This window comes from Diaporthe citri (assembly GCF_014595645.1).
Source record: "Diaporthe citri strain NFHF-8-4 chromosome Unknown scaffold_1, whole genome shotgun sequence".
Classification (NCBI taxonomy): Eukaryota; Fungi; Ascomycota; class Sordariomycetes; order Diaporthales; family Diaporthaceae; genus Diaporthe; species Diaporthe citri.
Window position 1 is genome coordinate 54,289 of NW_025064846.1, and position 23,971 is coordinate 78,259.

The 23,971-nt window shown below is 54.9% G+C and overlaps 8 protein-coding genes across 8 annotated transcripts; 5 read left to right on the forward strand and 3 right to left on the reverse strand.

Annotated features, from left to right (window-relative positions):
• Positions 1 to 51: 51 nt before the first annotated feature.
• Positions 52 to 1,866, reverse strand: INS49_000017 (uncharacterized protein; the record flags this gene model as incomplete). Its single annotated transcript, XM_043160855.1, has 2 exons — positions 52 to 1,734; positions 1,849 to 1,866. 2 exons carry the CDS (start codon positions 1,864 to 1,866, stop codon positions 52 to 54), a joined length of 1,701 nt encoding a protein of 566 aa, XP_043029361.1.
• Positions 1,867 to 3,082: 1,216 nt separating this feature from the next.
• INS49_000018 (uncharacterized protein) lies at positions 3,083 to 5,050 on the forward strand (the record flags this gene model as incomplete). Its single annotated transcript, XM_043160856.1, has 5 exons — positions 3,083 to 3,174; positions 3,250 to 3,434; positions 3,493 to 3,762; positions 4,031 to 4,636; positions 4,710 to 5,050. The coding sequence occupies 5 exons, from the start codon at positions 3,083 to 3,085 to the stop codon at positions 5,048 to 5,050; spliced, it is 1,494 nt and encodes a 497-aa protein (XP_043029362.1).
• A 3,552-nt stretch (positions 5,051 to 8,602) lies between these two features.
• Positions 8,603 to 10,280, forward strand: INS49_000019 (uncharacterized protein; the record flags this gene model as incomplete). Its single annotated transcript, XM_043160857.1, has 2 exons — positions 8,603 to 8,719; positions 9,054 to 10,280. 2 exons carry the CDS (start codon positions 8,603 to 8,605, stop codon positions 10,278 to 10,280), a joined length of 1,344 nt encoding a protein of 447 aa, XP_043029363.1.
• A 758-nt stretch (positions 10,281 to 11,038) lies between these two features.
• INS49_000020 (uncharacterized protein) lies at positions 11,039 to 12,176 on the reverse strand (the record flags this gene model as incomplete). Its single annotated transcript, XM_043160858.1, has 3 exons — positions 11,039 to 11,812; positions 11,892 to 12,067; positions 12,140 to 12,176. 3 exons carry the CDS (start codon positions 12,174 to 12,176, stop codon positions 11,039 to 11,041), a joined length of 987 nt encoding a protein of 328 aa, XP_043029364.1.
• Positions 12,177 to 13,993: 1,817 nt separating this feature from the next.
• On the reverse strand, positions 13,994 to 14,668 carry INS49_000021 (uncharacterized protein; the record flags this gene model as incomplete). Its single annotated transcript, XM_043160859.1, has 3 exons — positions 13,994 to 13,998; positions 14,034 to 14,357; positions 14,434 to 14,668. The coding sequence occupies 3 exons, from the start codon at positions 14,666 to 14,668 to the stop codon at positions 13,994 to 13,996; spliced, it is 564 nt and encodes a 187-aa protein (XP_043029365.1).
• Positions 14,669 to 16,615: 1,947 nt separating this feature from the next.
• Positions 16,616 to 17,181, forward strand: INS49_000022 (uncharacterized protein; the record flags this gene model as incomplete). Its single annotated transcript, XM_043160860.1, has 2 exons — positions 16,616 to 16,626; positions 16,875 to 17,181. 2 exons carry the CDS (start codon positions 16,616 to 16,618, stop codon positions 17,179 to 17,181), a joined length of 318 nt encoding a protein of 105 aa, XP_043029366.1.
• A 1,113-nt stretch (positions 17,182 to 18,294) lies between these two features.
• Positions 18,295 to 21,500, forward strand: INS49_000023 (uncharacterized protein; the record flags this gene model as incomplete). Its single annotated transcript, XM_043160861.1, has 4 exons — positions 18,295 to 18,505; positions 18,587 to 19,261; positions 19,459 to 21,353; positions 21,429 to 21,500. 4 exons carry the CDS (start codon positions 18,295 to 18,297, stop codon positions 21,498 to 21,500), a joined length of 2,853 nt encoding a protein of 950 aa, XP_043029367.1.
• Positions 21,501 to 22,211: 711 nt separating this feature from the next.
• Positions 22,212 to 23,669, forward strand: INS49_000024 (uncharacterized protein; the record flags this gene model as incomplete). Its single annotated transcript, XM_043160862.1, has 2 exons — positions 22,212 to 22,340; positions 22,542 to 23,669. 2 exons carry the CDS (start codon positions 22,212 to 22,214, stop codon positions 23,667 to 23,669), a joined length of 1,257 nt encoding a protein of 418 aa, XP_043029368.1.
• Positions 23,670 to 23,971: the final 302 nt, after the last annotated feature.

Sequence of the window (23,971 nt, forward strand, 5' to 3'; positions counted from 1 at the left end):
GGGGGGCCAACGACAACCCACCACCACTAATTGAAAGATGGCCCATCATCCTCAAGAAACCGGATGAGTACGACCGGGCAGGGGTCGCAGAAAGCCACCACGGCTCCACCTGGGCCTGCGCGCGGGCCGCGCGGAGCCGTCGTCAGCGTCGTCGTCTTCACGGTCCCGCCTCCGCCTGCTCCATCTGTCAGGCGGCAGCGCCGAGCCGGGCGGTTGAGCAGGCTGCTGCTGCTGCTGCCGCGTACCGGGCGGGGGGTCGCCGTTGTCGCCATCATCATCATCATCATCGTCATCATCATCGGGAGGACTGTCACCAGCATTGATGATGTCGACGATGTTCTGCGCCGCCGCCTTCAGGGCGTCGCACGCGGAGCTGAGGCCGCCGGCCGCCTCCCTGATGGCCTCGAGCTTCCTGGCCTCGCGGCTCCTCCTGCGAGGGTGATTGCCGCCGGCCGTGCCATCCCCAGGCCCCATCTTGGATGTCGAAGGACCCGTTGTGGTGTGAAGTCCCAGCATGGACGGTCCGGGCATGGTGGCCCCCGTCGTGGAGGGCCCCGTCCCGGAGGCGCCTGGTGTGGGAGACCCCGTGGACGACGGCGAGCCCGGCGTTGGAAATCCAGGGAGTGGGAACCCTGTGATGGGGAACCCCGGGACAAAGAATCCAAGAGGCGGCCACCTCGGCGGCGCGGGCGGTCCCGAGCTCTCGGGCGGCGGCGTTGGAACGGCGCCACCGCCGCCGCCGTTACCCGGCGTGGGCGGCGCGATGATGTGCGGCTGGGCGACCGCGGGCTTCCTGCCCACCCAGTCGTACGAGCTGGCGAGGACGAGGTACCTGTTGTCGCGCATCCTCTCCAGGATGGGTATCTCCTCCATCTCCTCCGAGGACGAGGACCCGCCGGAGGAGGACGAGCCGCGCTTTTCTCCCCGCGTGCGCGGTGCCTTTGCCACGGGGCGGTACTTGTCGCCCTGGGTCATGCGGTAACTCGACCGCGGCAAGTCCGGGTGCTCGTCGTTCCACTTCTCTATCATGTCGTCGAACATGAAGTAGTCGTTGGTGTCGGCCTCGTCGATCTGGCGCTTCAGGTCCCACCTGAGCGCGCGGTCGAGGCGGATGTTGGGCACGGTCCACGAGGTGCTGAAGTCCATGATGCGGCTGTCGACGTAGTTCCTGTCCTGGATGTCGCGGTGGGTGATGCCGATGCTGTGCAGCTTGTTGATCCCCTGCGCCATGTCGTGCGCCTTGCCGATGTCCAGGGCGCCCAGCCTGCTCGCGTCCGGGATGAACTCCTTGACCAGCGCGTAGATGGGGAATACGGGCCTGTCGGCCACCTCGGCGTCCGTGGATATGGACTGGGAGAACCACTCCCTGCGCGGCAGCCCGATCCTGTCCCACACGACCGAGGCGTAGGTGGCCTCGTCCAGGGCGAGATAGCCGTAACACCGCCAGGCTATGTCCTCGTTGCCCGTCTCCTTTAGGCGGCCGTATGCTCGCGCCTCGCAGTTGAACGGCGTGAGCTGGTCGTTCAGCAGCTGCAGGTCGACGCCGAACCTCTCGAGCTTCTCAGCGCTGGCGGCATTCTCCTCCTCGGCCCTGATATGCCTGAACATCTTGAGCGCATACTTGTGGCCGTCGATCTTGACCTTCCAGACGTGGCTGTGGGCGCCGCTGCCGAGCCCTTTTACGAACCGGACAGTGCCGTGGTTTCCATCCTTGAACTTCCCTAGCTTCGGCCCCTATTGTATGAAAGTCAGAAATAGTCCTTGGGAGAGAAAAAAAAAAGACCTATCTTCTAGAATGCGGCTCGGCTTTTACGAGAACCCCAATGCACGTGTGCTTCGAAGACTTACAGGTGAATTGGGCAACATATCGTCTGCATTTGACACTATCCTGTTGGACGCCACTCGGGCCCGTCACTTGATGTTATACGCGGGATATGGTATATGTCCTCGATGAAACATTGGAGCTTACGTTCGAAATTTCTTCGATCATAGGAAATCATCGTTTCCCATGTCCCCACTCAATCGGAGACAAAGCGCCACAGTACTTTTGGCTGGAAATTTGCGGCATTGTTCTCAATATTGAGAAGAAATGACAAAAAATACTTCTGCCTTCCGGATTCGTCCATTCATACCACAATGACAAAGAGATTTTGATTTGCCTCGGGAGGGCAAGCAACTTGTGTCTCCCGGATTTGGGTGAACAGACGACCTTTGCAGCTAACAGCAACTTGTAAAACAATTATACCTAGGTAACCTCCGGGAGCCAAATTATTGACTTAAAAGGTCAAGGCTACAGAATTCGAACGACCTTGTGAGAGCAAAATCCCTAAACTGTAAAACTATTTGTATCTGTGAATGCTTTCTTCATGTGCACGCATAGTGGGCTTAATTCCGCAGAGACTCACTGCTTACGCTTCTGATGATCAATTCCCACATTGGTCCAATGACGACGTTTGATCTGTTAACATCTGCGTCTGGTCACCAAGGACACGTCACCTATTGCGAAGATAGGCCAACCGGTCAAGTCATCATGAAGCCGATCCTTGTACAGTATGGCTTCGGCTATGGCAGAAACAAATACTTGCAAGAGGGCTGTGCGTGTCTGCACTCGCGGTAGCCCTGGAGTATGCAACTGCACAATTTCCAATCACTAGGAATGCCTTAAAAGTCCTGCCATGGCCCGTCATGTTTCTTCCATGTCTTCCAAATCGAGGTCCTGAAATTGCAAGCTTCATTCTGAGACGGCGAATAGTAACGACGTTTCAGTAGGGCTTACGTGATCATATCAGGTTGTGTAGATCATATGTCAATTGCCGTCTTACAGATCTGCGAAACTCATTTTGTCCATCAAATTGGGCCAGCTGGACTGGCTTCTGTACAACACCCCGCACAGGCTTGCAGATGGTAAGCTTACTCAGTACGAAAATCCCGTTGGAGGTGGACCGTATTCAGACTTGTCGAACTGAATAAAAGCTTGACACATCCTTAGCAGAAGCTTGTTCAGCTTGGCGCACGATCATGGCCCAGTACGCAGCAAAGTAAAGCCCCACCTAACGCACTCAACAGCAAACGCAGCGACAAGATGTCCTCGCCGTTGTCCCTGGTCTACGGACCACGCTCTCCTCCTCTATGGAACAAGACACTGGCAGATCTGATCCATGAGCAGGAGTCCAAGTATGCGGATCGAGAAGCGGTTGTGGTGCCCTGGCAATCAACTCGTCTTACTTATAGCAGACTCGGGCAACGTAGCGCCTTGTTGGCCAAGGCTCTACTTGGCGGAGGCTTCAAGCGCGGTGACTGCGTGGGCATCATGGCTGGGAATTGTTACCAGTACATCGAGGTATTCCTTGGGGCCGGGCGCATCGGCTGTCCCGTCGCTGTCTTTAACAATACATTTTCGCCTCGAGAATTGAAGGCAATGATCGAGCGCACCGGTTCGTACCGGAACACCCAGATAATACGATGACACGTACTAATTCAAACCCGATAAAGGTTGCAAGATGATCTTCATGGCCCCAGAGGTTGGCAACAGAAGCCTGGAGGGCCACCTGCGGATGATTCTGGACGCCCCCCGAGGAGAGCTTCCGGTTCGTCTGTTGGTTCTTCTGGCAGACATTCTGCCTCCCGTGACAGTCGCCAAATGCCAGACATACAACGAGTATATGGCTTCCATAGAGGCTGGTTTTGTGAGCGACTCCATCTTGAGTCGGGCCGAGAGCAGGGTGGCGCCTTCGGACGTTGTGAACTTCTCGTTCACATCAGGTGAGGCTCCATTTCTCCTGATGCTGAGAATGAGCCCGAGAGTATTAACCCAAGCAAAAGGTACAACTGGACTCTCAAAAGCAGCCGCCCTGACCAACAAGTGCGTCCCTCTCTTTTTAAAATGAAAGTCTCTGTTGACCTAATATCGCATCACTTTCAAGCAACATCATCAATAATGGTCGCTACCTGGGCCTCGCGATGCAAATCACGGAAGACGACGTCTTGTGTTGCCCACCGCCGTTGTTCCATGCCTTCGGCCTCGTCATAGGCTTCCTGACATCATTCTGCAACGGTAGCAAGATTGTATTTCCAGCCCCGACATTCGACGCAGGCGCGGCTGTCAACGCCCTGGTTCAGGAAAAGACAACAGTACTGCTCGGCGTGCCGTCCATGCTCCTGGCTATGCTCGAGGAACTACAAAAGACACCCCAGAGGCGTGTCGAGACGGTTCGCACCGGGATGTGTGGGGGCTCGGCAGTCTCCCCGGTCCTGATACGCCGGCTGGAGCAGGAGATGGGCCTCCCGCACATGCTTTCCGCGTACGGCATGACCGAGACCGGGCCAGTAACCTTCGCCACCTCGGTTGAGGACACCCGCAACAATATCCTCGGCACGGTGGGCCAGGTGCTTCCGCACTTTGCCGCCAAAGTGGTGGATGGCGAGGATAACATCGTGCCGCGTGGGACGCGGGGCCATATCTGCACGAGCGGGTATGGGCTGCAGCGAGGCTATTGGAGGGACGAGGCCCAAACAGCACAGGCTATGAGGTCAGACGCGGACGGGGTAAGGTGGATGTATACCGGCGACGAAGGCTTTCTTGATCAGGCCGGATATATGCACATCACTGGCCGTATCAAGGACATAATCATTCGAGGTAGGCCCTCTTTGTCTCCCTTTAGAAGCCCCTCTCCGTATTCGTTAACCGTGGGTCTGGCGCCTTTTTGTAGGTGGTGAGAACATCTCACCTATCGAGATCGAGGACCGCCTGCTCGAACACCCCAGCGTCAGGGAATGCTGTGTGGTAGGCCTGGAGGATTCCCTGTACGGCGAAGTGGTGTCCTGCTTCCTGGGAGGTGCTGGGGGGATGCGGCCGGCTGACCAGGAGATACGATCCTGGGTCACGGCGGAAATGGACTACCACAAGGCTCCTCGTTACATCTTCTGGCTCGGAGAATCGGACGTTGGCGAGGAACTGCCCAAGACTGGCAGTGGCAAGTATCAGAAGCATTTGATACGCGCTAAGGGTAATGCGCTGGTGAAGAGTCGTAATGTCCGGCCGAAGCTATGAGTAGAGGTGGAGTACGTACAAGTCACAACAGATAGTCAAGATATACCTGGGAGCGAGAAGTGGACTGGTCAGTATGGAAAGCGCGGTTAGGTTCAGCTCAAGGGCTGCAGGTTGCAAAAGCGATACTGGGATACAGCGTCTATGTGGTGGTGGCTGCGCGGTGACCGGTCTCCTGGCCGTAAAGAAAAGCCGTTGAGACCAGTTGCAGATAGGTGACTCATTAAGCAGCACGGCGCAGCTATTTCGTTGCCATGGCGGCCCACTTTGGGACTTTGACCTCACCAACACACCATAAACCCTCTCTCCGCATCTTTGGCGCCCTCTTTCACCAGATCACTTACACTTCAATTTATCTTGTCCTCGCTGCCTGCCATTTCCTCATCATGTCCTCGACCGCTGAAACCAACGCAGGTTGCAGTGGCATTGAATCAGCAAATAACATGTCAACAAGCGGTGTGGAGGACGGACAAGTCGCAACTGGCCGTCGAATTGAGCCCAGCGAAGCGCAAACGACGTTGGAGGGTTTACCATCCGAGTTGCGCTCTCAAATCCTTTGCAGCATCGGAGACCTACCCACATTGAGGTCGCTCGTCCGTTCGTCTCCCACATACCACGAGCAATACAGATTGGACCGCGACAACATCCTGAAGCATTGTCTAGAATCCGACCTGGACGGCTTCTACATCGATGCTTTTGCTACACTTAGGTCTCGTGTCCGCAAGCTGGGTCAAAAAAGGACCAATGAGGTTGTCACCACCTTCTTGGGCTCCTACCGCCAGTGGTTATCAGGGCCTTGTGATTCACTGGCAGCTGCATCGAATGCAATGTCGATCAGTTGCTCAGACATCCACTGGCTTTGTTCGTTCCACCTGTCATTTATATTACCATTGGCCGAGTTCTTCTGCCACTGGGCCTATACAAATCTTACAAGGGCTGCTGCATCATCTGAGAATGTAATTCAGGACGAGCCAGCAGCAACACAGAAAATGGATCTATCTTTAATAAGCAACAGCGAACGAATCCGTATAATGTGAGCCCTGTATCGGTGTGAGACTTACTACCATATTTTTGGTCGAAATAAAGGCAACCGGTTCGGCGGGTTCCGCGACTTAGAAATCGCAGAAATATTCTTCAACATCTTTCAGCCTTGGGAAGCGGAGGAAATAGGATGTATTGATTTGTTTATCCAAACAAAGTACACCCATGTTTTCAATGAGGTCAAAGCAGACCTTCATCCAGATAGCCCCAGGTTTGATGATCAGAGGGGTGGGCGGGGGCCAGAACCTGACGGTTCCTATGAGCTGGATATATTTTGGGATGGTGAGCTCAAATTCTAACGCCCCAACGCCACTAGGCGATTCTGCATGTTCACGGTCACTAACGTAACTATGATCCGTTGCGTAATTGTAGATTATATGCGTGGGACCATGTCACGCGGTCTTGAAATGACAGCAAGAATCCTGAGCGTTGTCAACAACCATGACCAGCTCGTTGATGAGATGGCCCGTTGTCTAACTCCATTTCATCACCTAGATGCACAGATGAGCGAGGCCCTGAGTGCGATGGCGCAGTGCGACAGACGAGAAGATCTCAACTATACCCCCAAATGCTCAAGATGACGCCCAAGGGCGCGATTTTTTACCGTTCCAGGGGGATACAGTACCTCCTACGGGACCCCCTCTAGCCTGGGTTCTTTTATAGAGGGGAAGATATGTGAATATTTGTGGGGGCTACATTCCAGTGCCTTTGAAAGAGTATGGATGGGTTTTTTGGGATGAGTGTCGCCTGGATAGTATGGGTGTTAGGAAACTTATCGCTGAACAGTGGAACGCAGCACCAGATCTGGTCGAAGAGATTGAGACTGATTATCCCTGGTTGAGTTATGTTGGAGAAGATACTGACGCATCGGCCTGATGTGTCCTAGAATAGAATACCGAGTTATACAAGCACGCACTATCCAGTATGACGTGCAGGTATGCTTACGATATGAAACTCTCATTGTTACAAAGAATGGTTGTGAGGTACATATGCTGTTCGAAAAATAGATTTCTAAAGGCATACAGCAGACAACAGAGAGTTGTCTGAAGGAGGGAGTCAAATAGCTGAGGCAAGACTATGCTTCAGCCACTGGCATCCCGCTGATTCCAGTCTTGGCGTACAACCGCAGCACCGTTTCAAGATCGCTGTACAGGCAAAGTCAAGAAGCCGAACAAACATCAAACGAGATAACCAACCGACCTGGTCCCTGCTGAACACCCCCAAAATGTAACCATATGTCCGCAGCTGGTATCGCTATCACATCCTCGCCAAAGAGGCTGAAAACATCCCCTGCAACTGACAACCGGGATTGTTTCTGGTGTAAACCTAGGGTGCCGCGCGCTGGTCGAAGCATAAGGGGAGCCAGAGTACGCCCACCCAGCTTCCACAGTACGCCTACCTAGCTTCCAGCGTTAACCTACCTAATATAAGGAAATTGGCTATATGTGCTATAAAATAATATTATAAGGTTATTAATAAAGCATAATTATAATTATCTTAAAGAAGTTTTATAACTACCCCTTTATTTATAATTTAAAAGTTACTTTTACTCTTTGCCCTTTGCCCTTTACACCCTTTACCCTTTATACCCTTTGCACCCTTTGCGCCCTCTACACCCTCTAGCGCCCTTTACGCCCTCTTGCACGCTCTTATATGCTTCTAGGCCTTTTTAAGTTATTTATACCCTTTAAGCTTTTTAAGCTTATATTTTTAAAGTATTACTTAAATTAAAAAATAATTACCTTAGCTTCTTATGTATAAGGTAAACTTTATGCTTGTTTAAAAAAATACCTAATCTTATTAATATAATATTAAGAAAAGAAAGTACTAGGTAAGCACACGCTGGAAGCTAGGTGAGCGTATTATGAAAGCTAGGTAGGCGTACTCTGGCTTGCATAAGGGCAGTAGGCGAGTTTAATCTGGGTTTTAGCCCCAGAGTCGGCGCTATTGTTGAGAGGAAACTACTTCACGTCAGTTCACGACAAAACACCCCTTTCCAACGTTGCAACGACTGAATCCCAGTTCTTTGGGTCAACAAACTAGAGCACCGGAGGAGCAGCTGAGGAACCGCGTCTCGCAAACAACCTTTGTAGGGGTCGTCTGAACTCACCCAGTCACGGACAACCCGCAACTCTGCCAATTGGATGAAACGCTCCTCCCATTTACCGCATGTGAAATCTGCAGGTTGACCACCCGGCGCGCAAAACACTGTGGAGGTGTTGCTTTTTGGAAGCCCACAAATGTTGAGACCGGGCACTGCAATCCGGTCTTAAGAATACAGTCCACGGCCCTTGATCTCGCCCCTTGAAGTAGAGGCGCTTCGAATACCAAATTGAGCTCTGCTTAAGCTGACCTACAATGGCCCATATATAACATTCCTGCTTTCGTACACGTACTGTTTACTTCGACAATCACCATTGCCAGTCACATTTGGCGAATGTACAAAGTTCGAATTTCCAGGATCACTTCTTCGAGCTGAGCGGCTGTGCAGATTAAATTCGGCGGCACGCGGCCATGTTGCCCTCATTCTTCAGACGACGCTACGATTCAGACGAGGCCACTCGACGGCACGCGTATATTCCATTAGAAGATGTCGACGAAAGCAAGGAGTTCAAGTCCCTGGTCGACGAGGTAGAGGGAGATTCACACTTGCAGGGAGATGAGCAATCCTTTTCCAAAGGAACACACTGGCAGCGACAGGATGGGTTGAGGAGGGTGTTGGAAACTCTCGCCTTGCTGGTCCCAAGCTTCCTGGAACCAAAGCGGGCTGATGCAAAGCCGCTTCGCTCTACAGCCTGGCTAGGTAATGCAGATCATACCTGATTCTTTCGGTTGATGGGACTGACATGTTGTCACAGACGGTCTGCGCGGAATTGCAGCTTTATGTGTGGTATTCGTCCACGCCGGCCTGGTGTGGTTCTCATGGGACATCCAGTCGGCGTGGACACCAAACCCTCCCCGGCAGTGGTGGCTGTACCAACTGCCCATCCTGCGCCTCCTCGTCTCGGGGCTGGCTCCAGTCTGCGTCTTCTTCGTCGTGTCCGGCTATACCATATCGCACCGCTTCCTGACGCTGGCCCGCCAGGGCAGGTTCGAGGAGGCAGGCTCGGCCATGTCGTCGTCCATCTTCCGGCGCCACACGCGCCTCTTCCTGCCGGCCACCGTGGTCAGCTTCGTCACCGCCATGATGGCCTACCTCGAGTGGTTCCCAGACCAGGGGCTGCCCGGCGTGGCCGTCCCGACGAGACTGCCGCCGAGCTTCGACAGCCTGTGGGGCCAGCTCCGGCACTACGTCCTCGCCGAGGTCTTCACCACCGACCCCATCGGCCAGCCCCATCTTCGGGGCGATACCGTCGGCCGGCCGGACCCTCCATATGACCCCCACCTCTGGACACTGCCTATCGAGTTCACCAGCTCCATGGTGGTGTTCACGTTCCTGACGGCCTTCGCCAGGGTGCACAACAAAGTCAGGATGCTCTTTGCCCTCGGCCTGGCTCTCTATCTCCAGTGGGTCTTCGTGTACTGGGGCATGTTCCTATTCCTGGGCGGCATGTTCTTGTGCGACCTGCATTTCGAGCTCGAGGATAGCAGGATGTGGTGGTGGTCGACCCCACGGTCCGAGCTACAACACCAGGGCGCATCACCCTTGGGTGGCTTTGTGCCCCGGACCGCGAAACCAAGCGACACGGCTTATCGCGTCCTCGGGCGGGCTGTGGGGCTCGTGTCATTCGTGCTCTCGCTGTGGCTTCTCAGCATGCCAGAAGACGTGGAGGAGGCAGCGCAGGCACCCGGCTACGTGACCCTGGCATCCTGGGTTCCGCCGGGGTTCCAAGAGGCCCTTGTCATACCGGTCGGCGCAGTGCTGACAGTGCTCGTCGTTGACCAAGCTACATTTTTACAGGTTCTTTTTACGAACCGCTTCTCCCAGTACATGGGGAAGATCTCTTTCTCACTATACATGATTCATGGACCACTGCTTTATTCATTGGGCCTGGTCCTAGGTCGGTGGACTGTGGCTCTTGTCGGTGGTGGAGAGAGTGATACGTTCTACGTGTTTGGCATCTTCTTGGCATTTATCCTATGGGCGCCTGCGGCCATCTATGTTTCCGACCTCACCACCAGGTTTGTTGACCAAACGGCCATAGAGTTCTCCAAATGGGCGTATAAGATGCTATTGAGGAGGGAAGAATAGACAACCGCCGGAAACTCCTCATATCATCACCATGAGCCATGCGAGGAGGATTACATATTTAGAAGACTTAGATTAGAGACAACGAGTCATACATATAAGAAAGTAATGATTAAGCATTGCTTCACGAGCGGGAAATCATCAGATCTCTTTTCGGCTGAAGATTAGTAAAATGATGCAATTTAATAGTCTCTATACTGCATCTAAACAGATACAGGTTACCTGGCAGTATCGTAGTTACTTTAGGCAGTCTTCCCTGACTTTTCTACAGACATGTCCCAACTAGGTTACTTCGCAACCTAGCTTTCATTAGCCCACGCACGCTTAGTGACGTTGAGTGTATAAAGCACTTGGGCTACCACCCCCCGGCCTAAATCCATACCAGAGCCAGCTTGTTCTCATTCAAAATCGATTAGCTTTATGTGACCGTCATTATATATGAGGATCTGGGCACTGTATGAGGCCCAGTGTCTGGCAACCTCCGGCCTAATAACTGTCTGCTAGTCGCCCCGGCTGCTAGAATTGTCCAGATGCTGGCTTGATCTGATTCCCACCCGGGGCTTGCTGCTTTGATTCTGTACTTTAGTCGCAGCAGCTGGCACAATATCCAGGGCCCAAGAAAAGTGAAACTCAGAGATTGATTACCGTAAAGTCACACCTCGTCTGCCCTAGAGCAGGGCCTACTTAGACTTGTTCCAGGTTTGGAAATGTTCTTTGATCAGGTGTGCTTGTAGAGATATCAATACATCCGCCTGGGACCACTACTTCTCACTCTCATTCAACCACTTATATACCACCCTTGCATCCTTCCCCTGGTATCTCGAGTCTTTCATCGCCTCCCCAAACGCCCCCAAGGTCGGCTTGTCCAACACCGTGCGAGCCCCGACCATCTCAGCCAGCCGCGAGCCCATGGCCAGCACCTTTGCGCAGAGCTCGATGCGGAACCCGCCCTCGTAGCCGCGGCTGCTGGGCACGCCCGCCTGCACGCCCGGCACGGGGTTGCTCTTGCTCGTCACCCAGCACTGCCCGCCGCTCGCGTTGATCACCTCTGTCAGAAGCGCCGGGTCCAGCCCGGCCTTGACCCCGATGTTGAGCGCCTCGGACGCCGCCAGCGACGTGATGGCGCTCAGGTAATTGTTGATCACCTTGAACGCCGTCCCGGCACCCACCCCGCCGCACAGGAAGATCCCCTCCTCGCTGCCCATGTGCCGCAGGTGCGACTTGGCGGCCGGGAACGCGGCCGCGGACGCGGCCGGCTCGCAGCCCACCATGAAGGTCAGCGTGCCCGCGGCGGCGCCCATGGGCCCGCCCGACACGGGGGCGTCGACGAAGGTCAGCGGCGTGGAGGCGCTGCTGGACTCCTGGGCCGCCTTGGCTACTGCGTGGATGGTGTCCGTCTCGATCGTGCCGCACTCCATGATGAGCTTTCCTTCTGGTGCTGGTGCCGATGTTGCGCCGGCGAGAATGCCGGTTTCAGGGTCCAGGTAGACTGCCTTGACCACCTTGGAGTCCGGAAGCATCGTAATTACCGTGTTCTGCAGTGAAACTATGAGTAGCGATCCTCCATACTAAGTCTCGAGGCCCAATTGGCTGGCCTTGACGATGACGACTTACAGCTGCTTTTGCCGCTTCAAAGCCATTCTTGACGACCTCGACGGGCCCTTTGCCCACCGTCTCAGCTTGAAAGCGGTCTAGAGCTTCCTTGCTGACGTCGCAAATAAGTAGAGTCTTTGTAGGCTCCAGTCCCTCACGCAGGTTCTTTGCCATCGGGTATCCCATCACGCCGATGCCTGTGGCGAGGTTCTGGTCAGCAGGTTTGTCGTCAAATTCAGTTGGGCAAACTAGTAATAAGCCACACGAACCGATGAAGGCGACTGTGTCCTCCGGTAAGGAAGGCATATTTTCTCGTGTGTTATCACTGCTCAAATCAAGCTTGGTGTTTCTCGTATGTGGTTTCCAGAAGCGATTGAGGATGAGACGCCGCGCACTTGTCTTGGACGCGGGATCTAGATGTAGAGGCGCCTCTTTACTCCGCACACTTCATGGCTCCTGCAGGGTGACGCCGGCTTGTTCCACGCGCACAAGTGGAGTCAGCGTACGCCCACCCAGCTTTTACAGTACGCCCACCCAGCTTCCAGCGTTGGCCCACCTAGTACAAAGAAAATTGGCTGCATACGCTATAAAATGCTAGTACTGCGGGGTTATTAATAAAGCATAGCTATAGCTATTTTAAAGGAATCCCATAGCTACCTTAGAGGGGTTTTATAGCTACCCCTTTATTTGCAACTTAAAAGTTACTTCGGCCCTTTGCGCCCTCTTCAGCCCTCTGCGCCCTCTGCGGCCCTCTACGCCCTCTGCGCCCTCTTCGGCCCTCTGCGCCCTTTGCAGCCCTCTACGCCCTCTGCGCCCTCTTCAGCCCTCTACGCCCTTTGCAGCCCTCTACGCCCTCTGCGGCCTCTGCGCCCTCGCGGCCCTCTAGGCGCTCTGGGCGCTCTGGGGGCTTGGGGGCGCTCTAGGGGCTCTGGGGCGCTCTGGGCGCTCTGGGGGCTCGGGGGCGCTCTGGGGGCTCTGGGGCCCTTTAGGCTTTTTAGGCTTATATTTTTAAAGTATTGCTTAAATTGGAAAATAGCTACCCTAGCTTATTGGGAACCCCGCAATACTTGCATTTTAATGCGGATGCAGCTAATTTTCTTTGTACTGGGTGGGCCAACGCTGGAAGCTGGGTGGGCGTACTGTAGAAGCTGGGTGGGCGTACGCTGACTCGCACAAGTGCACTCATTGGATGCCGATCCGCATCAGTCCGAGAGGGGACGTCCCACGCACCAGGAGATGTGAATGCTCGTCCAGGTCCCCTTATTTGGATAATGCTGTCATTGTGCAGGAGATCAGTAGCGAGGCGGATAATGGGGCTCTCGAATGCCACCCTGTTTGGAGACGTCCTTACATATTTACAGCACTATTTTCAAATTTTTCACAATTTCGTTTCTATCATTACTGTGTCAGGTTGACAGTCATTGTTCGATATGAGATTTAAATACTTACTTCATACGCCATTTTTAATTTATTTTATATAATGTGACTATCAACTATAGCGATTTTGAGACATTGAAAAGATCCTGTAGGTAACTTGTATACTTTGTATTGGTAATTTACATTAGCACTCAGCTGTAGAAGTAGTACTCAATATGCCATGTGCGCAGGTCGTCTCAAATTGAATCCTGGTCGATGTTTCTGGACTCAAGACTTGTGCAACCAGCAGAGCCTGAGAAGCTTCGTTCAAAGAGGGAAGTTGCAGGTATCTTGCAAGTAGAATGAGATTGGCGATCGTATTCAAGACTTCTACCTAGATGCGGACAGAACCGTACCTTGGAAACACACAGATTATCAGTAATTAAGACTATGCCTAGGTACGATTGAAACCCATTTACTCCACCACCCGCGGCCTTTGCTTCCTCTGCCGCACCAAGGGGATATCGGTAGTGGCTAGAGTAGGAATTTACAAGCGTCTCCGAACATAAAATCTAGAGAATTCAATTGGTTCGCGAATAAAAATTGCCCTTTGAAAAGGAGACGCCACAGAGCGAACAGAAAACTTGTAATTGCCTAGGTAGGCATAGATTTGAACCCGAAGGGCGCGATGAGCGGCGGACGGACGCCTGTAAGCCTGGTGGCTCAGCGGCCATTGATGAGACTCCTGGTACGTGGAGATGACCAGATCAATCTGCTCATACCGCCAGCCCACGTACCACCTCGTACAGCCCTCGACATCGGGGTGCAGGCCCTGGTCTGAGCCGGGCATCCTCTCGTCGAAAGCGCCGTCAATCACCACGACCACCACGTTGGACTCGAGGTCCGTCCGCTCGAGCTCGCAGAAGCCCTCCGGCATCTTGGCCAGGGTTTCGAGGCTCTTGCGGTCCACGTAGAGGCAGTGCTTGAAGCGCGGCAGCCGTCCGGCCCTGTCCTTCGTGGCGCCGGGGCCGTCACGCTCCTCGCTGCGGCCTGCGCACCAGGACTTGAAGTGCGGCCGCACGTCGGCCTTGGACGCACCGTCGAGCTTGGCCCGGTCAGATATCACCGGCCCTAACTGTGGGATGTGTGTCAGACAATGTCTCGGTTTGAGTCTTCGGTTGCAAACTTGGCGGGTGCGTCCACCTACAGTCCATGTACTGCTCAAGAAGCACGTCGCGGCCCTGGTGCACGAGGGATCTGCGCGCGGTCACCTTGAGGACTTCGAGGTAGCGTTCCCACGCTGCGTCGTCGTCGTATGTTGTCCGGTAAACGGCAAACCCAAAGCGACGGAAGCCCGACTTCTTCATCCTAAAGGCGGTTATGGCCATCGGGTGCTCCCCCCATTCGGAAGCTTTGAGATCTTCTAGCGTGAAGCTGTACATCTTCCTGGAAAAGGCGGGTTGGCCGAGAGCTGACGGTGTTGGCCGCGCGTGAAAGACGGAGTGATGGTGATGGGTGGAATGCCAGAGTCTGCACGGTGAGAGCCGTTGGGCCAACGCTGTTCGCATAACTAGGTAGGGGTGACCAGGAGCAAACGATTCAAACCAACAGTTGTTGTACGAAGGTGCAGCAATGCAGACTAGCAGGTGTTTATGTAGTTGGTGGCGCTGTGCCGTGCGCAACGCGCCTGCTCCTGGTTCCGTACTGTAAGTAATGGGTATTGGCAGTGCCAATCCAAGCTTAGCCTTATTATACTCCAAGGCCCCAATTCAACTGAAGAATAGCCAGGCACCATCTTCATCAGCACTATCCTTGCATCTGTCACTATCTTTTCGACAAAGTCCTTCTCAACCTCTTGGTGGTGACAGATTTGGCAAGTAAAGCCTAACACTCGATCGTTCAAATCTGGCGGCGCTAACAACCAACACCCCATCTGTTATCGCCTTCTCCTTGACTGCTTGACGCCTCTTGTAGATCCATCTGACGATCCACTACCAAAGCCATGTAAACACCAGACAGTCGAGAGACTAGAGTGTGGCCCCATATGAACGCGGGTCTAGCACTGGTTCGATACATCTACGCGGATATTACACCATTCATCTAAGTCAGTGTCAGCAGAAACCCCAGGCTTGCTGTCTACTTTCCGTCAGGGGCACAGCTGCCAGAAAGCCAGGCACCATGAAAGGCTCGAGTGCTCCAGCTGTAAGCATATTCAGTTGCACTTGACCTGCAGCTTGGATGTATACTTGTTGCCTCCTGCCCACAGGAACCAGGCCGTTGCTGTTAGATATGCCGTAAAAGGCTGTAGACAATCACACTTTAAATTAGATTCACCGGGACAACTATATATTATATTACACTTGAGCTGTAGAGAAACAAACCTACCTTTAAAGCATCGTGAAGACGTTTATGATAATATAGGGCCTCCTAGACGGACGTTACGCCCAGACGAAAAGACAAATACGAGGAAAGGAGCGCGCCAGACTATGGTCAACCAGAGATATTTGCTGTGCCATCCACGCTAAGCATGGCCCAGGAAGGCAAACATGTAGTCCCAGTTACGTAAGAATGGGGCCATAGAAGCAAAGAGGCAGCGCTCGAAAATTCCGGGCATGAAGTTTGTTACTACTGGTGACCTAATGGACTGGGGACGTGTGAAGCCGGTGTAGAGGTACAAAACGCCTCAGCTGAAGGTGATGACGGGAGTGGCATTGAAACTTCATACCAAATAATGACCATCTACCTGACACAGGAATTATGGAAACGAAATTTCTAGCATTTCGAGAATAGTCCTGTGGATATGTTACGTCTCTGCCGCATCATGTCCGCGGATGGACACACTGGTCCCTGCTATCTCGCATGCTGCAGTGTGCACTTCCCGCGTCCAGCTGGAGCAGCGTCGCCGGGCCGGACGAAACTATGGGACTGTAGTTGAATTGATCATCCGAGTAAGCGTGCCCGTAGAGTGGTCATGGGGAGTTTGTTTTCACAATACTGGTATCGTTCACCTGCGGTTCTCGATGGCGCGCTGCACTTCAAGTTTACACTAACACAGATCATGCTTGACATCACGGAACGTATTTGCTTGTTTCTGTCCGTCACAAGATGACCCCTGTATCACGAGAAGAGAGCATTTGAGCGGATGGGTAAGTTACGCCATTCATACAGTGAGTGTGTTGAAGGCAAAGTTGATAATCTCCAGGTGGAAAGCAGCCCCTCTCAGGGCCGCTGCAGGGGTTTAATGATTTTGGTAGGAAAATTTCCTCCAGGCTGCTATTTGCGGCACACACGGTTATTTTGAAAGACGAGCACGACTGGTTGGACATGGGCTAGGTCGAGCCACATACGCAATTATCCGGCCGGTATAGGATGACGTCGAATGAGCCGCGATGACGGCTGCGTAAGTCGTCCGGAACTGCAAGCGAGTTGTTTCTGGCCTCGCACCCTGTCCAATGACCCGGGCTTCGCGCTGTTGACGAATTACCCATAAGATAATTTCCACTAGGCGGTCAAGAAATCCACGCGTCTCTACATGCAACGCGCCGGCACCCAACATCATAACCAGCAGGACCAATGTCCCCGGGCGATAGAAAAGAGGTGGCGACGCATTTTATGCCGATGACTTTGGCCCCGAAAACTCTGGGTTAGTGGGGGCAATTCCACCCGCAAGGCGATCGATGGCGAGCTGTTCGAGAGATTCAGCCTCGTGTGCTGCGAGGATGGTGACTGCCGTGATGAGCTGGATGCCCTGGGCATTGGATCTGAGCCCCCTGCATTCACAGCTTTTGCCCCGCCAGCGAACGTCCTGCCCACCTCGCTGGACAGTGTGCTGGTAGCTTCCTTCGAGGTGCCCCAGCAGACCGCGTCGTTGTTTACACCGGCTCTTGAACTTGACTACAATCACGAGCACGATGTTGTGAAATATATTGTGGACGTGGTGAAGCTGAGGGGCTAAGAGGCACATGGTGGAGTTTTGGTCGGCTGCCCGGATACAAATTTGCAGCCCGGCCGTTAACAATTGGGCCCTTGCATGCACGGACAGACGGAAGACTCCGTTTTGCCAGGTACAGGACGCCCCAACAAAACTGGTAGGAAAGCATGTGACACTGACGTGATGACGCTTGCTGTGCCGCAGTGCTGCATCACTGCATCACCCGTCTACTCCAACGGCCTTGACGCACACACAGAGAAAGTCAGAGGGAGACTGTAACTGGCAGACCCAGAGTCTGGGTATTTGTGTCACAGAAGTAATTATCTAAGACAAACCCCCATACCCCCACGGAGAGAGAACACGTCCACAGAAAAGAGTGCATTATGTGAGGGGTAGATTCGGCTCTAAACCCCAGTCTAATGTGATGCAACGGTATCGATGTACGTACATGCTGTACCTAGGACGGTCTACTGCGTATGCAGCAGGCCTCAAGCTGCATGGGGTGAGAAGCTTGCCCTGGCTGGAGTGACGAAATGGCCTGCTTTCTCTCTCTCTCTCTCTTTCTTTCCATCTTATTCCTTTGTTTTGGGCGGAGGGATCAGAGGGGAGAGGGTGGGGAGAGAAGGACAAGACGTGCGTGTGAGACAGTCATCCATCCTCTAATGCATATGCGGCCAAGCCGCATCCCAGGGAAGCCGCATCCAACCGTGTATTTTTACTGTCAACATGGGTACTTGCTTGCCTGGCAAGCTTGTTACGAATTGTGACAAGATGCAAGTGCAAGGAGCAAGGTGCAGGTGGACAGTCATGGAATGTCTTGGTAACAGGCAGTAGCACAAGCAAACGGGCCTCCTCGTGGGAACCCTCTATACGTACTGCATGTTATTACAAGCCGAACTAGCCACGAGTTCCTGCTTTAGCCTTCCCCTCCTGATCTTGTCGAGCCTGCCCACTCCTACTCCCGCTCCCACTCCCACCTCCACCTTCCCAACTTTCCCAACCATCCACTCGGTACTTCATCATACCAAAACCATCCCCCCTCGCATGGTCGCCCACGGGGAATAAATCCTCCCCTTTCTTCTGTTTCCTTCTTCAACGAACGAAACCTTTTGGCATTCCTTGATTTCAACCTCAAGGATGAGCTCTGCTGCGGACCTCCCTGCCGGCGACGGCTCCTTGCGCCAGCGAACTGGTGTGGCCTCACAACCCGTCCTCTCCGCCGAGCACTCGGCCTCTAACCACCCTCTTGAAAAGGAGCCGACCCGTCCCGACGCCAACCATGATGCTCAACAACCTGGCGAACATGACAAGCCCAGCAAGACCTACGGGCGGACTCCAGATGGGACCGGTATGCCATGCTATGCCATCCAGTGTCGTCCTCGTTAACTTCAGATAATCTCGGGCTAACCAATCTCCTTGCCTACCACAGTCTTCATCGTCCCCACCACCCACGACATGGTCAGCCAACTCTTTGACCCCCGAGAGCCCAAGAACCTCTCCGATGCTGTCGTCCTCGTGATTCTCGCCCTGCACATCCTGCTTGCCTATGCCCTGCCCACCGAGCTCAAGAAGCCGGTCGTGGCCGCCGTCTTCATCTTCTGGAGGGCATCGTACAACCTTGGCATCGGCGTCTTGCTCCAGGAACAGTCCAACGGTAAGCTGATGGTGACGTGGGCCAAACGCTGGAGGCTGTTTGTGAACCCCTCCACCGGACAGCAGCCCAGGCCATGGCTCTACAACATGCTCAAGAAGGAGCTGGAGGCAAAGATTCCCGAGGACTACAAGTTTGAGGACGCCCCGCTCGAGTACAATACCTGGCTCGTCTTCCGCCGCCTCGTCGATCTGATCCTGATGTGTGACTTTGTGTCCTACTGCCTCTTCGCTCTTGTCTGCGCCCACGTGCCCGAGGGTGAAACCCCCTTGGTCTTCCTGTGTCGCTGGGCTGTAGGCGTCGCGCTGTTCGTGTTCAACGTCTGGGTCAAGCTTGATGCCCACCGAGTAGTGAAGGACTACGCCTGGTACTGGGGTGACTTCTTCTACCTCGTCGACCAGGAGCTGACCTTTGACGGCGTCTTTGAGATGGCGCCTCATCCCATGTACAGCAGTAAGCAATCCCCAGCGCCCGCTCCGCCCTTCCAAGGGCACGCCCGGTCCCGGTCCCCTATTGCACGCCAGTGCGATACTATCTGTCTTTCCTGGTGGCCAGCGCCTTTGTCTGACCACTGCAATGCCGTAATCATCCACAAACATGTGGGGCATGCTCTTTTGAAATCGTGTGATGGCTAACTCCAGGTGGTACAGTTGGCTATGCCGGATACTATGGTATCTCTGCCATGGCTGCCAGCTATGAGGTCTTGTTCATCTCGATTGCGGCGCACCTGGCCCAGCTTGCCTTTCTGGTTGTGGTCGAAAACCCGCATATCGACAAGACTTACAACCCCCCGGCCCCAAGGTCCAAGTCAGATTCAGAGCAGGACATCCCGGCCGAGCCTGTTGATGAAGCGTCTAGAGAGGCACTGGCACCTGTGCACAACCTCCTTGGCCTCCGGAACATTGATCTCCTTCGCTCCACGGACTACTCCGTCATCCTGGCTTCCATGTATGTGGCGCTGCTGGCGATTATCACCCCCTCAACTCCATTCTACCAGGCGCTGTTCTTCCTGCACGCCCTCTTGTGGAAGCTGTGGTTCTGTGTTGGAATCGGCATCCTCTTGACTCTGCAATCAAAGGAGAGGATGATCACGCGTCACTTCGTCAAGTATGGAGAGAGCGCCGGAGAGGCTTGGCGCCAGTGGAAGGGTTTGTACCACTTCAGTATGACACTGTCCGTGGCGTCGTTTTGCGCAGTCTGCTGGAAGATATACAGCCTCCCAGAGGACTGGGCGCACGGCTGGGTTCTTTTGAGGCATGTCATCGGCGTCAGTCTCATCGCCTTGCAGATCTGGACGTTCGTCAGTGTCTATGACTCCCTGGGCGAGTTTGGCTGGTTCTACGGCGACTTCTTCTTTGACCACAAGGCGAAGTTGACCTACAACTCCATCTACCGGTTCCTGAACAACCCGGAGCGCATAATCGGACTGGCGGGTCTATGGGGCGCGGCGGTGATTACATGGAGCAGGTCCATTGCGTTGTTCGCGCTCCTAAGTCAAATCCTTACCATGGGCCACATCGAATTCGTCGAGAGACCACACATGCACAAGGTGTATGGGTCTGGGAATCTCCGAGAGGAGGCGGGTCTCACTAAGTTTATCAAGAACTCCCTTCCTCCTCCAGTCAAGGGCTGGTCTTCCAGCGTGGACAAAGTCCTGGACGAGACTAGGCACTTCGTCGACGATGTCATCACCACTGCAGGCCCGATGCTTGCGAGTGGCGTGTCTAGCATCGCTCGCGACACCACAGCGCTGTTCAACAAGTACCCAGCTCGGCTAACCATCACGCGGATCCCTCCTGACTTGGCTGGCCTCAATCCCAAGGACTACTCGCTAAGCCTCACTGGCACCTCCACCGTGTCCCCTGTCAGCGAGAGGGCAACCGGAAAAGAGAGTCTCACGGCCCGCGTGGACAAGGACTTCAAGACACATGTATTTGAGTATGGTGCTCCCATCCGCGTCAAGTGGACGGCGCCCGCGAACCACAGCAAGAAGGACTGGGTTGGGCTCTACATGGTCACCGACAATCGATCTCGGGAAAAGACTGAAGTACCGTCTTTGGGCCGCTGGATTCCGACAACCCCGGAATTCTACGGTGAGTCCTACAGCACCGGCGTGGTTAAATCGGACGAGCCAGTGCCCAACTCGGACATGGTCTCGGGAGAGATGGTGTTCGAAGGCGACAAGCTCTGGTGGACCCAAGGTGTGTTCGAGTTCCGCTACCACCACGATGGCTCGCACCAGGTCATGTCGGTCAGCGAGCCGTTCGAGGTAGGCATCGGCCGCTTCGAGGAGGAAGACGAGCAGGCGATCGAAGCGGCACTCCTCCCCGTCGTGCGCAACTGCTTGGACCGTGACAACGACATCGCGCCCAGCACGGTCGACGAGCGGTTCGGCAGCCACGTGGAGAGGGACAGCAAATATGCAAAGCGGGTGGTGTATGCGATCCGCAACATGTTCGGCATCGAGTTCGCGCCGGCGGTTGTGCCTGCGGATGGGAACGTGAGGAGGCTGGCCTGGCGGGTTTGTAATGCAAGGCAGGTTCTGGTACGTGTCATACCTCCCCGTTCTTCTTTTCTGAAACTGGGATAGAGTCGGGCCTTACTGACATTTTCTTGACAGGCACCTTACTCCATGTCTTCCCACTCCAACGGGCCATCCACGCCCACGACGGACAAGTTTCCTGAGGAGTAGTAGGGATGCAGAATCAGTATCAGTAGGGAGGAGAGAGGATGTGCGGTCAGGAATGTGCATGGTAACATGAGAAGCATTGGCGGTAGGAGAAGTTTTGCTTTTGAGATACCATTCTTTCCGCATATTCCGGCGCTGTTGGTCTTGTGTCTTGTTGATTGACGGAAGCAGATTGAGTGTACATGTGGGAAGTGAATAGAAAAGTCTCACTATACCTCGAAAAATAGAAGTGCGTTGTGTGCGTAGCTGTAAATCTTCTGTGTTGAATTCTTGCTCGCAGTGATATGCCGAAGCAGTGGTGCATAGATACCTACTGCCCGTTCCACCACTTACGAGGGCAGAGCAGGCTTCGACCAAGTAAGTGGTGAAGCCGTCCTTATCGGCCTCTCCGATCTCGCACATCTTTCCAACTATGGACCCTTCTTCTTCGAAAGTTGTATCAAGTCGATGTTTTATGGAAATTCCCTTCCTTACCTGAAAAGCTTTGCCTCTGGCGAAAAGCCTTCCAGTCCTGTTCCATCTCAACTCCCCCGTGTGGGTATTTTGCGATTGCGTCATCCACACTACTGTCAGGGGCCCTTGGGACCTGCACCAAGAAGACTCTGTCTGCGGATATCCTCACGGATTCGTGGCAGAATTCATAGTTAAGCTGGGGAGTGAGAGGCGGGGATTTCTCACTAGGGAAAGGGAGGGAAAAATTAAAAAGAAGGGAACATGTTTTCGAGCGTGGCGAGAAGGCAGATCGCAGCACGCCAACTGCTTGGGGGAGAGTGCAGCGGCAGCGCTGGGCATGGCCGGCTGTTCTCGACTACTGTCTCGAGACGGGCTGATTTCGCACATGTGGTGAGTGAGTTCAGTTATTTGGCTGAGCTATGAGGTTCGCCGTGGAGTTGAGGCGATGGTTGGAGCATCGGCCGGCTCAGCCCCCCCCCCCTCTTTCACCTCACACCGTCTATCTCATACCATCGCTTCCCCCTTAGAACCCAATGAGACCGGGAAACGGGACCTTACTACGCAAAACACCATGCTGACATTGCCCCCCAGGTGATCGGCGGCGGCGTGGTCGGCCTCGCGGTATCGCGGGCGCTGGCGCAGCGCAACCCGGCGACGCTCCTGCTGGAGCGCCACGCGCAGCCGGGCCAGGAGACGTCGTCGCGCAACAGCGAGGTGATCCACGCGGGCATCTACTACGGCGCCTCGACGCTCAAGACGTCCCTCTGCATCCGCGGCAAGCAGCTGCTGTACGAGTACTGCGCGGCCAACGCCGTGCCCCACCGCAACACGGGCAAGTTCATCGTCGCCCAGACCCCCGGGCAGCGCGGGGCCCTGCAGCGCGTCCACGACCACTGCGCCGGGGCGCTGGGCGGTGCGGTCCCCGTGCGCTGGGTCGGGCGGGAGGAGCTCGCGCGCAGGGAGCCGCATGTTCGTGCCGAGGCGGGGTGCCTCGAGAGCCCGACCACGGGCATCGTGGATAGTCATGGCCTCATGGTCGCGCTGCTGGGCCACCTCGAGGACGCGGGCGGGACGTTCAGCCCGGGCAGCCACGTCATTGGGGTCGCGCCCCTGGGACAGAGGGGGGAGGCAGGGTGGGAGGTGACGGTGCGGGACGCGCAGTCGGGCGAGGAGAGCACCATCTCTGCCGACACGCTCGTCAACGCGGCCGGGCTGGGCGCTTGCGACGTGCACAACATGGTCGTGCCCCGCGAGCGGCACGTGCGGACCTACTACGCCAAGGGGAACTACTTCTCGTACTCGGCGTCGCACCCCCGCGTCGGCACCCTCGTGTACCCGGCTCCCGAGCCGGGCGCCGGGGGTCTGGGCACGCACCTGACGCTCGACATGGGCGGGCGCGTGCGGTTCGGCCCGGACGTCGAGTGGGTCGACTCGGCGGAGGACCTGGCCGTCAGCGGGGCGCGCATGGCCGCCGCCACGGGGGAGATCAAGAAGTACCTCCCCGGCGTGGAGGTGGGCGCGCTCGCGCCCGACTACGCGGGGATCCGGCCCAAGCTGGCGGCGCGGCAGGCGGTCATGGAGGGGAAGGGGTTTAATGATTTCGTGATCCGCCGCGAGGAGGGGTATGAGGGGTGGGTGAACCTGCTGGGCATCGAGAGCCCTGGGCTGACGAGCTCGCTTGCTATTGGGGAGACGGTCGAGGGGCTGCTGTATAGATGAGTGGCGGCATACAAGTCTTGGTCAAGATGTCGTTGGCTGATCGTGGCAGTAGAGGTTGACAGATGTTCAGATGGGTGTCTCTTCAACAGCTACATGACGTTGGAGCCTGTCTGAGTGACGGCGATTCCAGGGATGGAGCGTTCTCGCCGCCGTAATTTGATATCGCAACAATAGATATAAGATCCCATAGCCCGAGACGAACGTAAGATCTCTGCCCGAGTCTCTTGCGAAGCAACCGTTTCGGCCTCACATTTGCAAGTCACCGCTATCACGTCGGAGGCAGTCCCAGATCCGAGGATGGA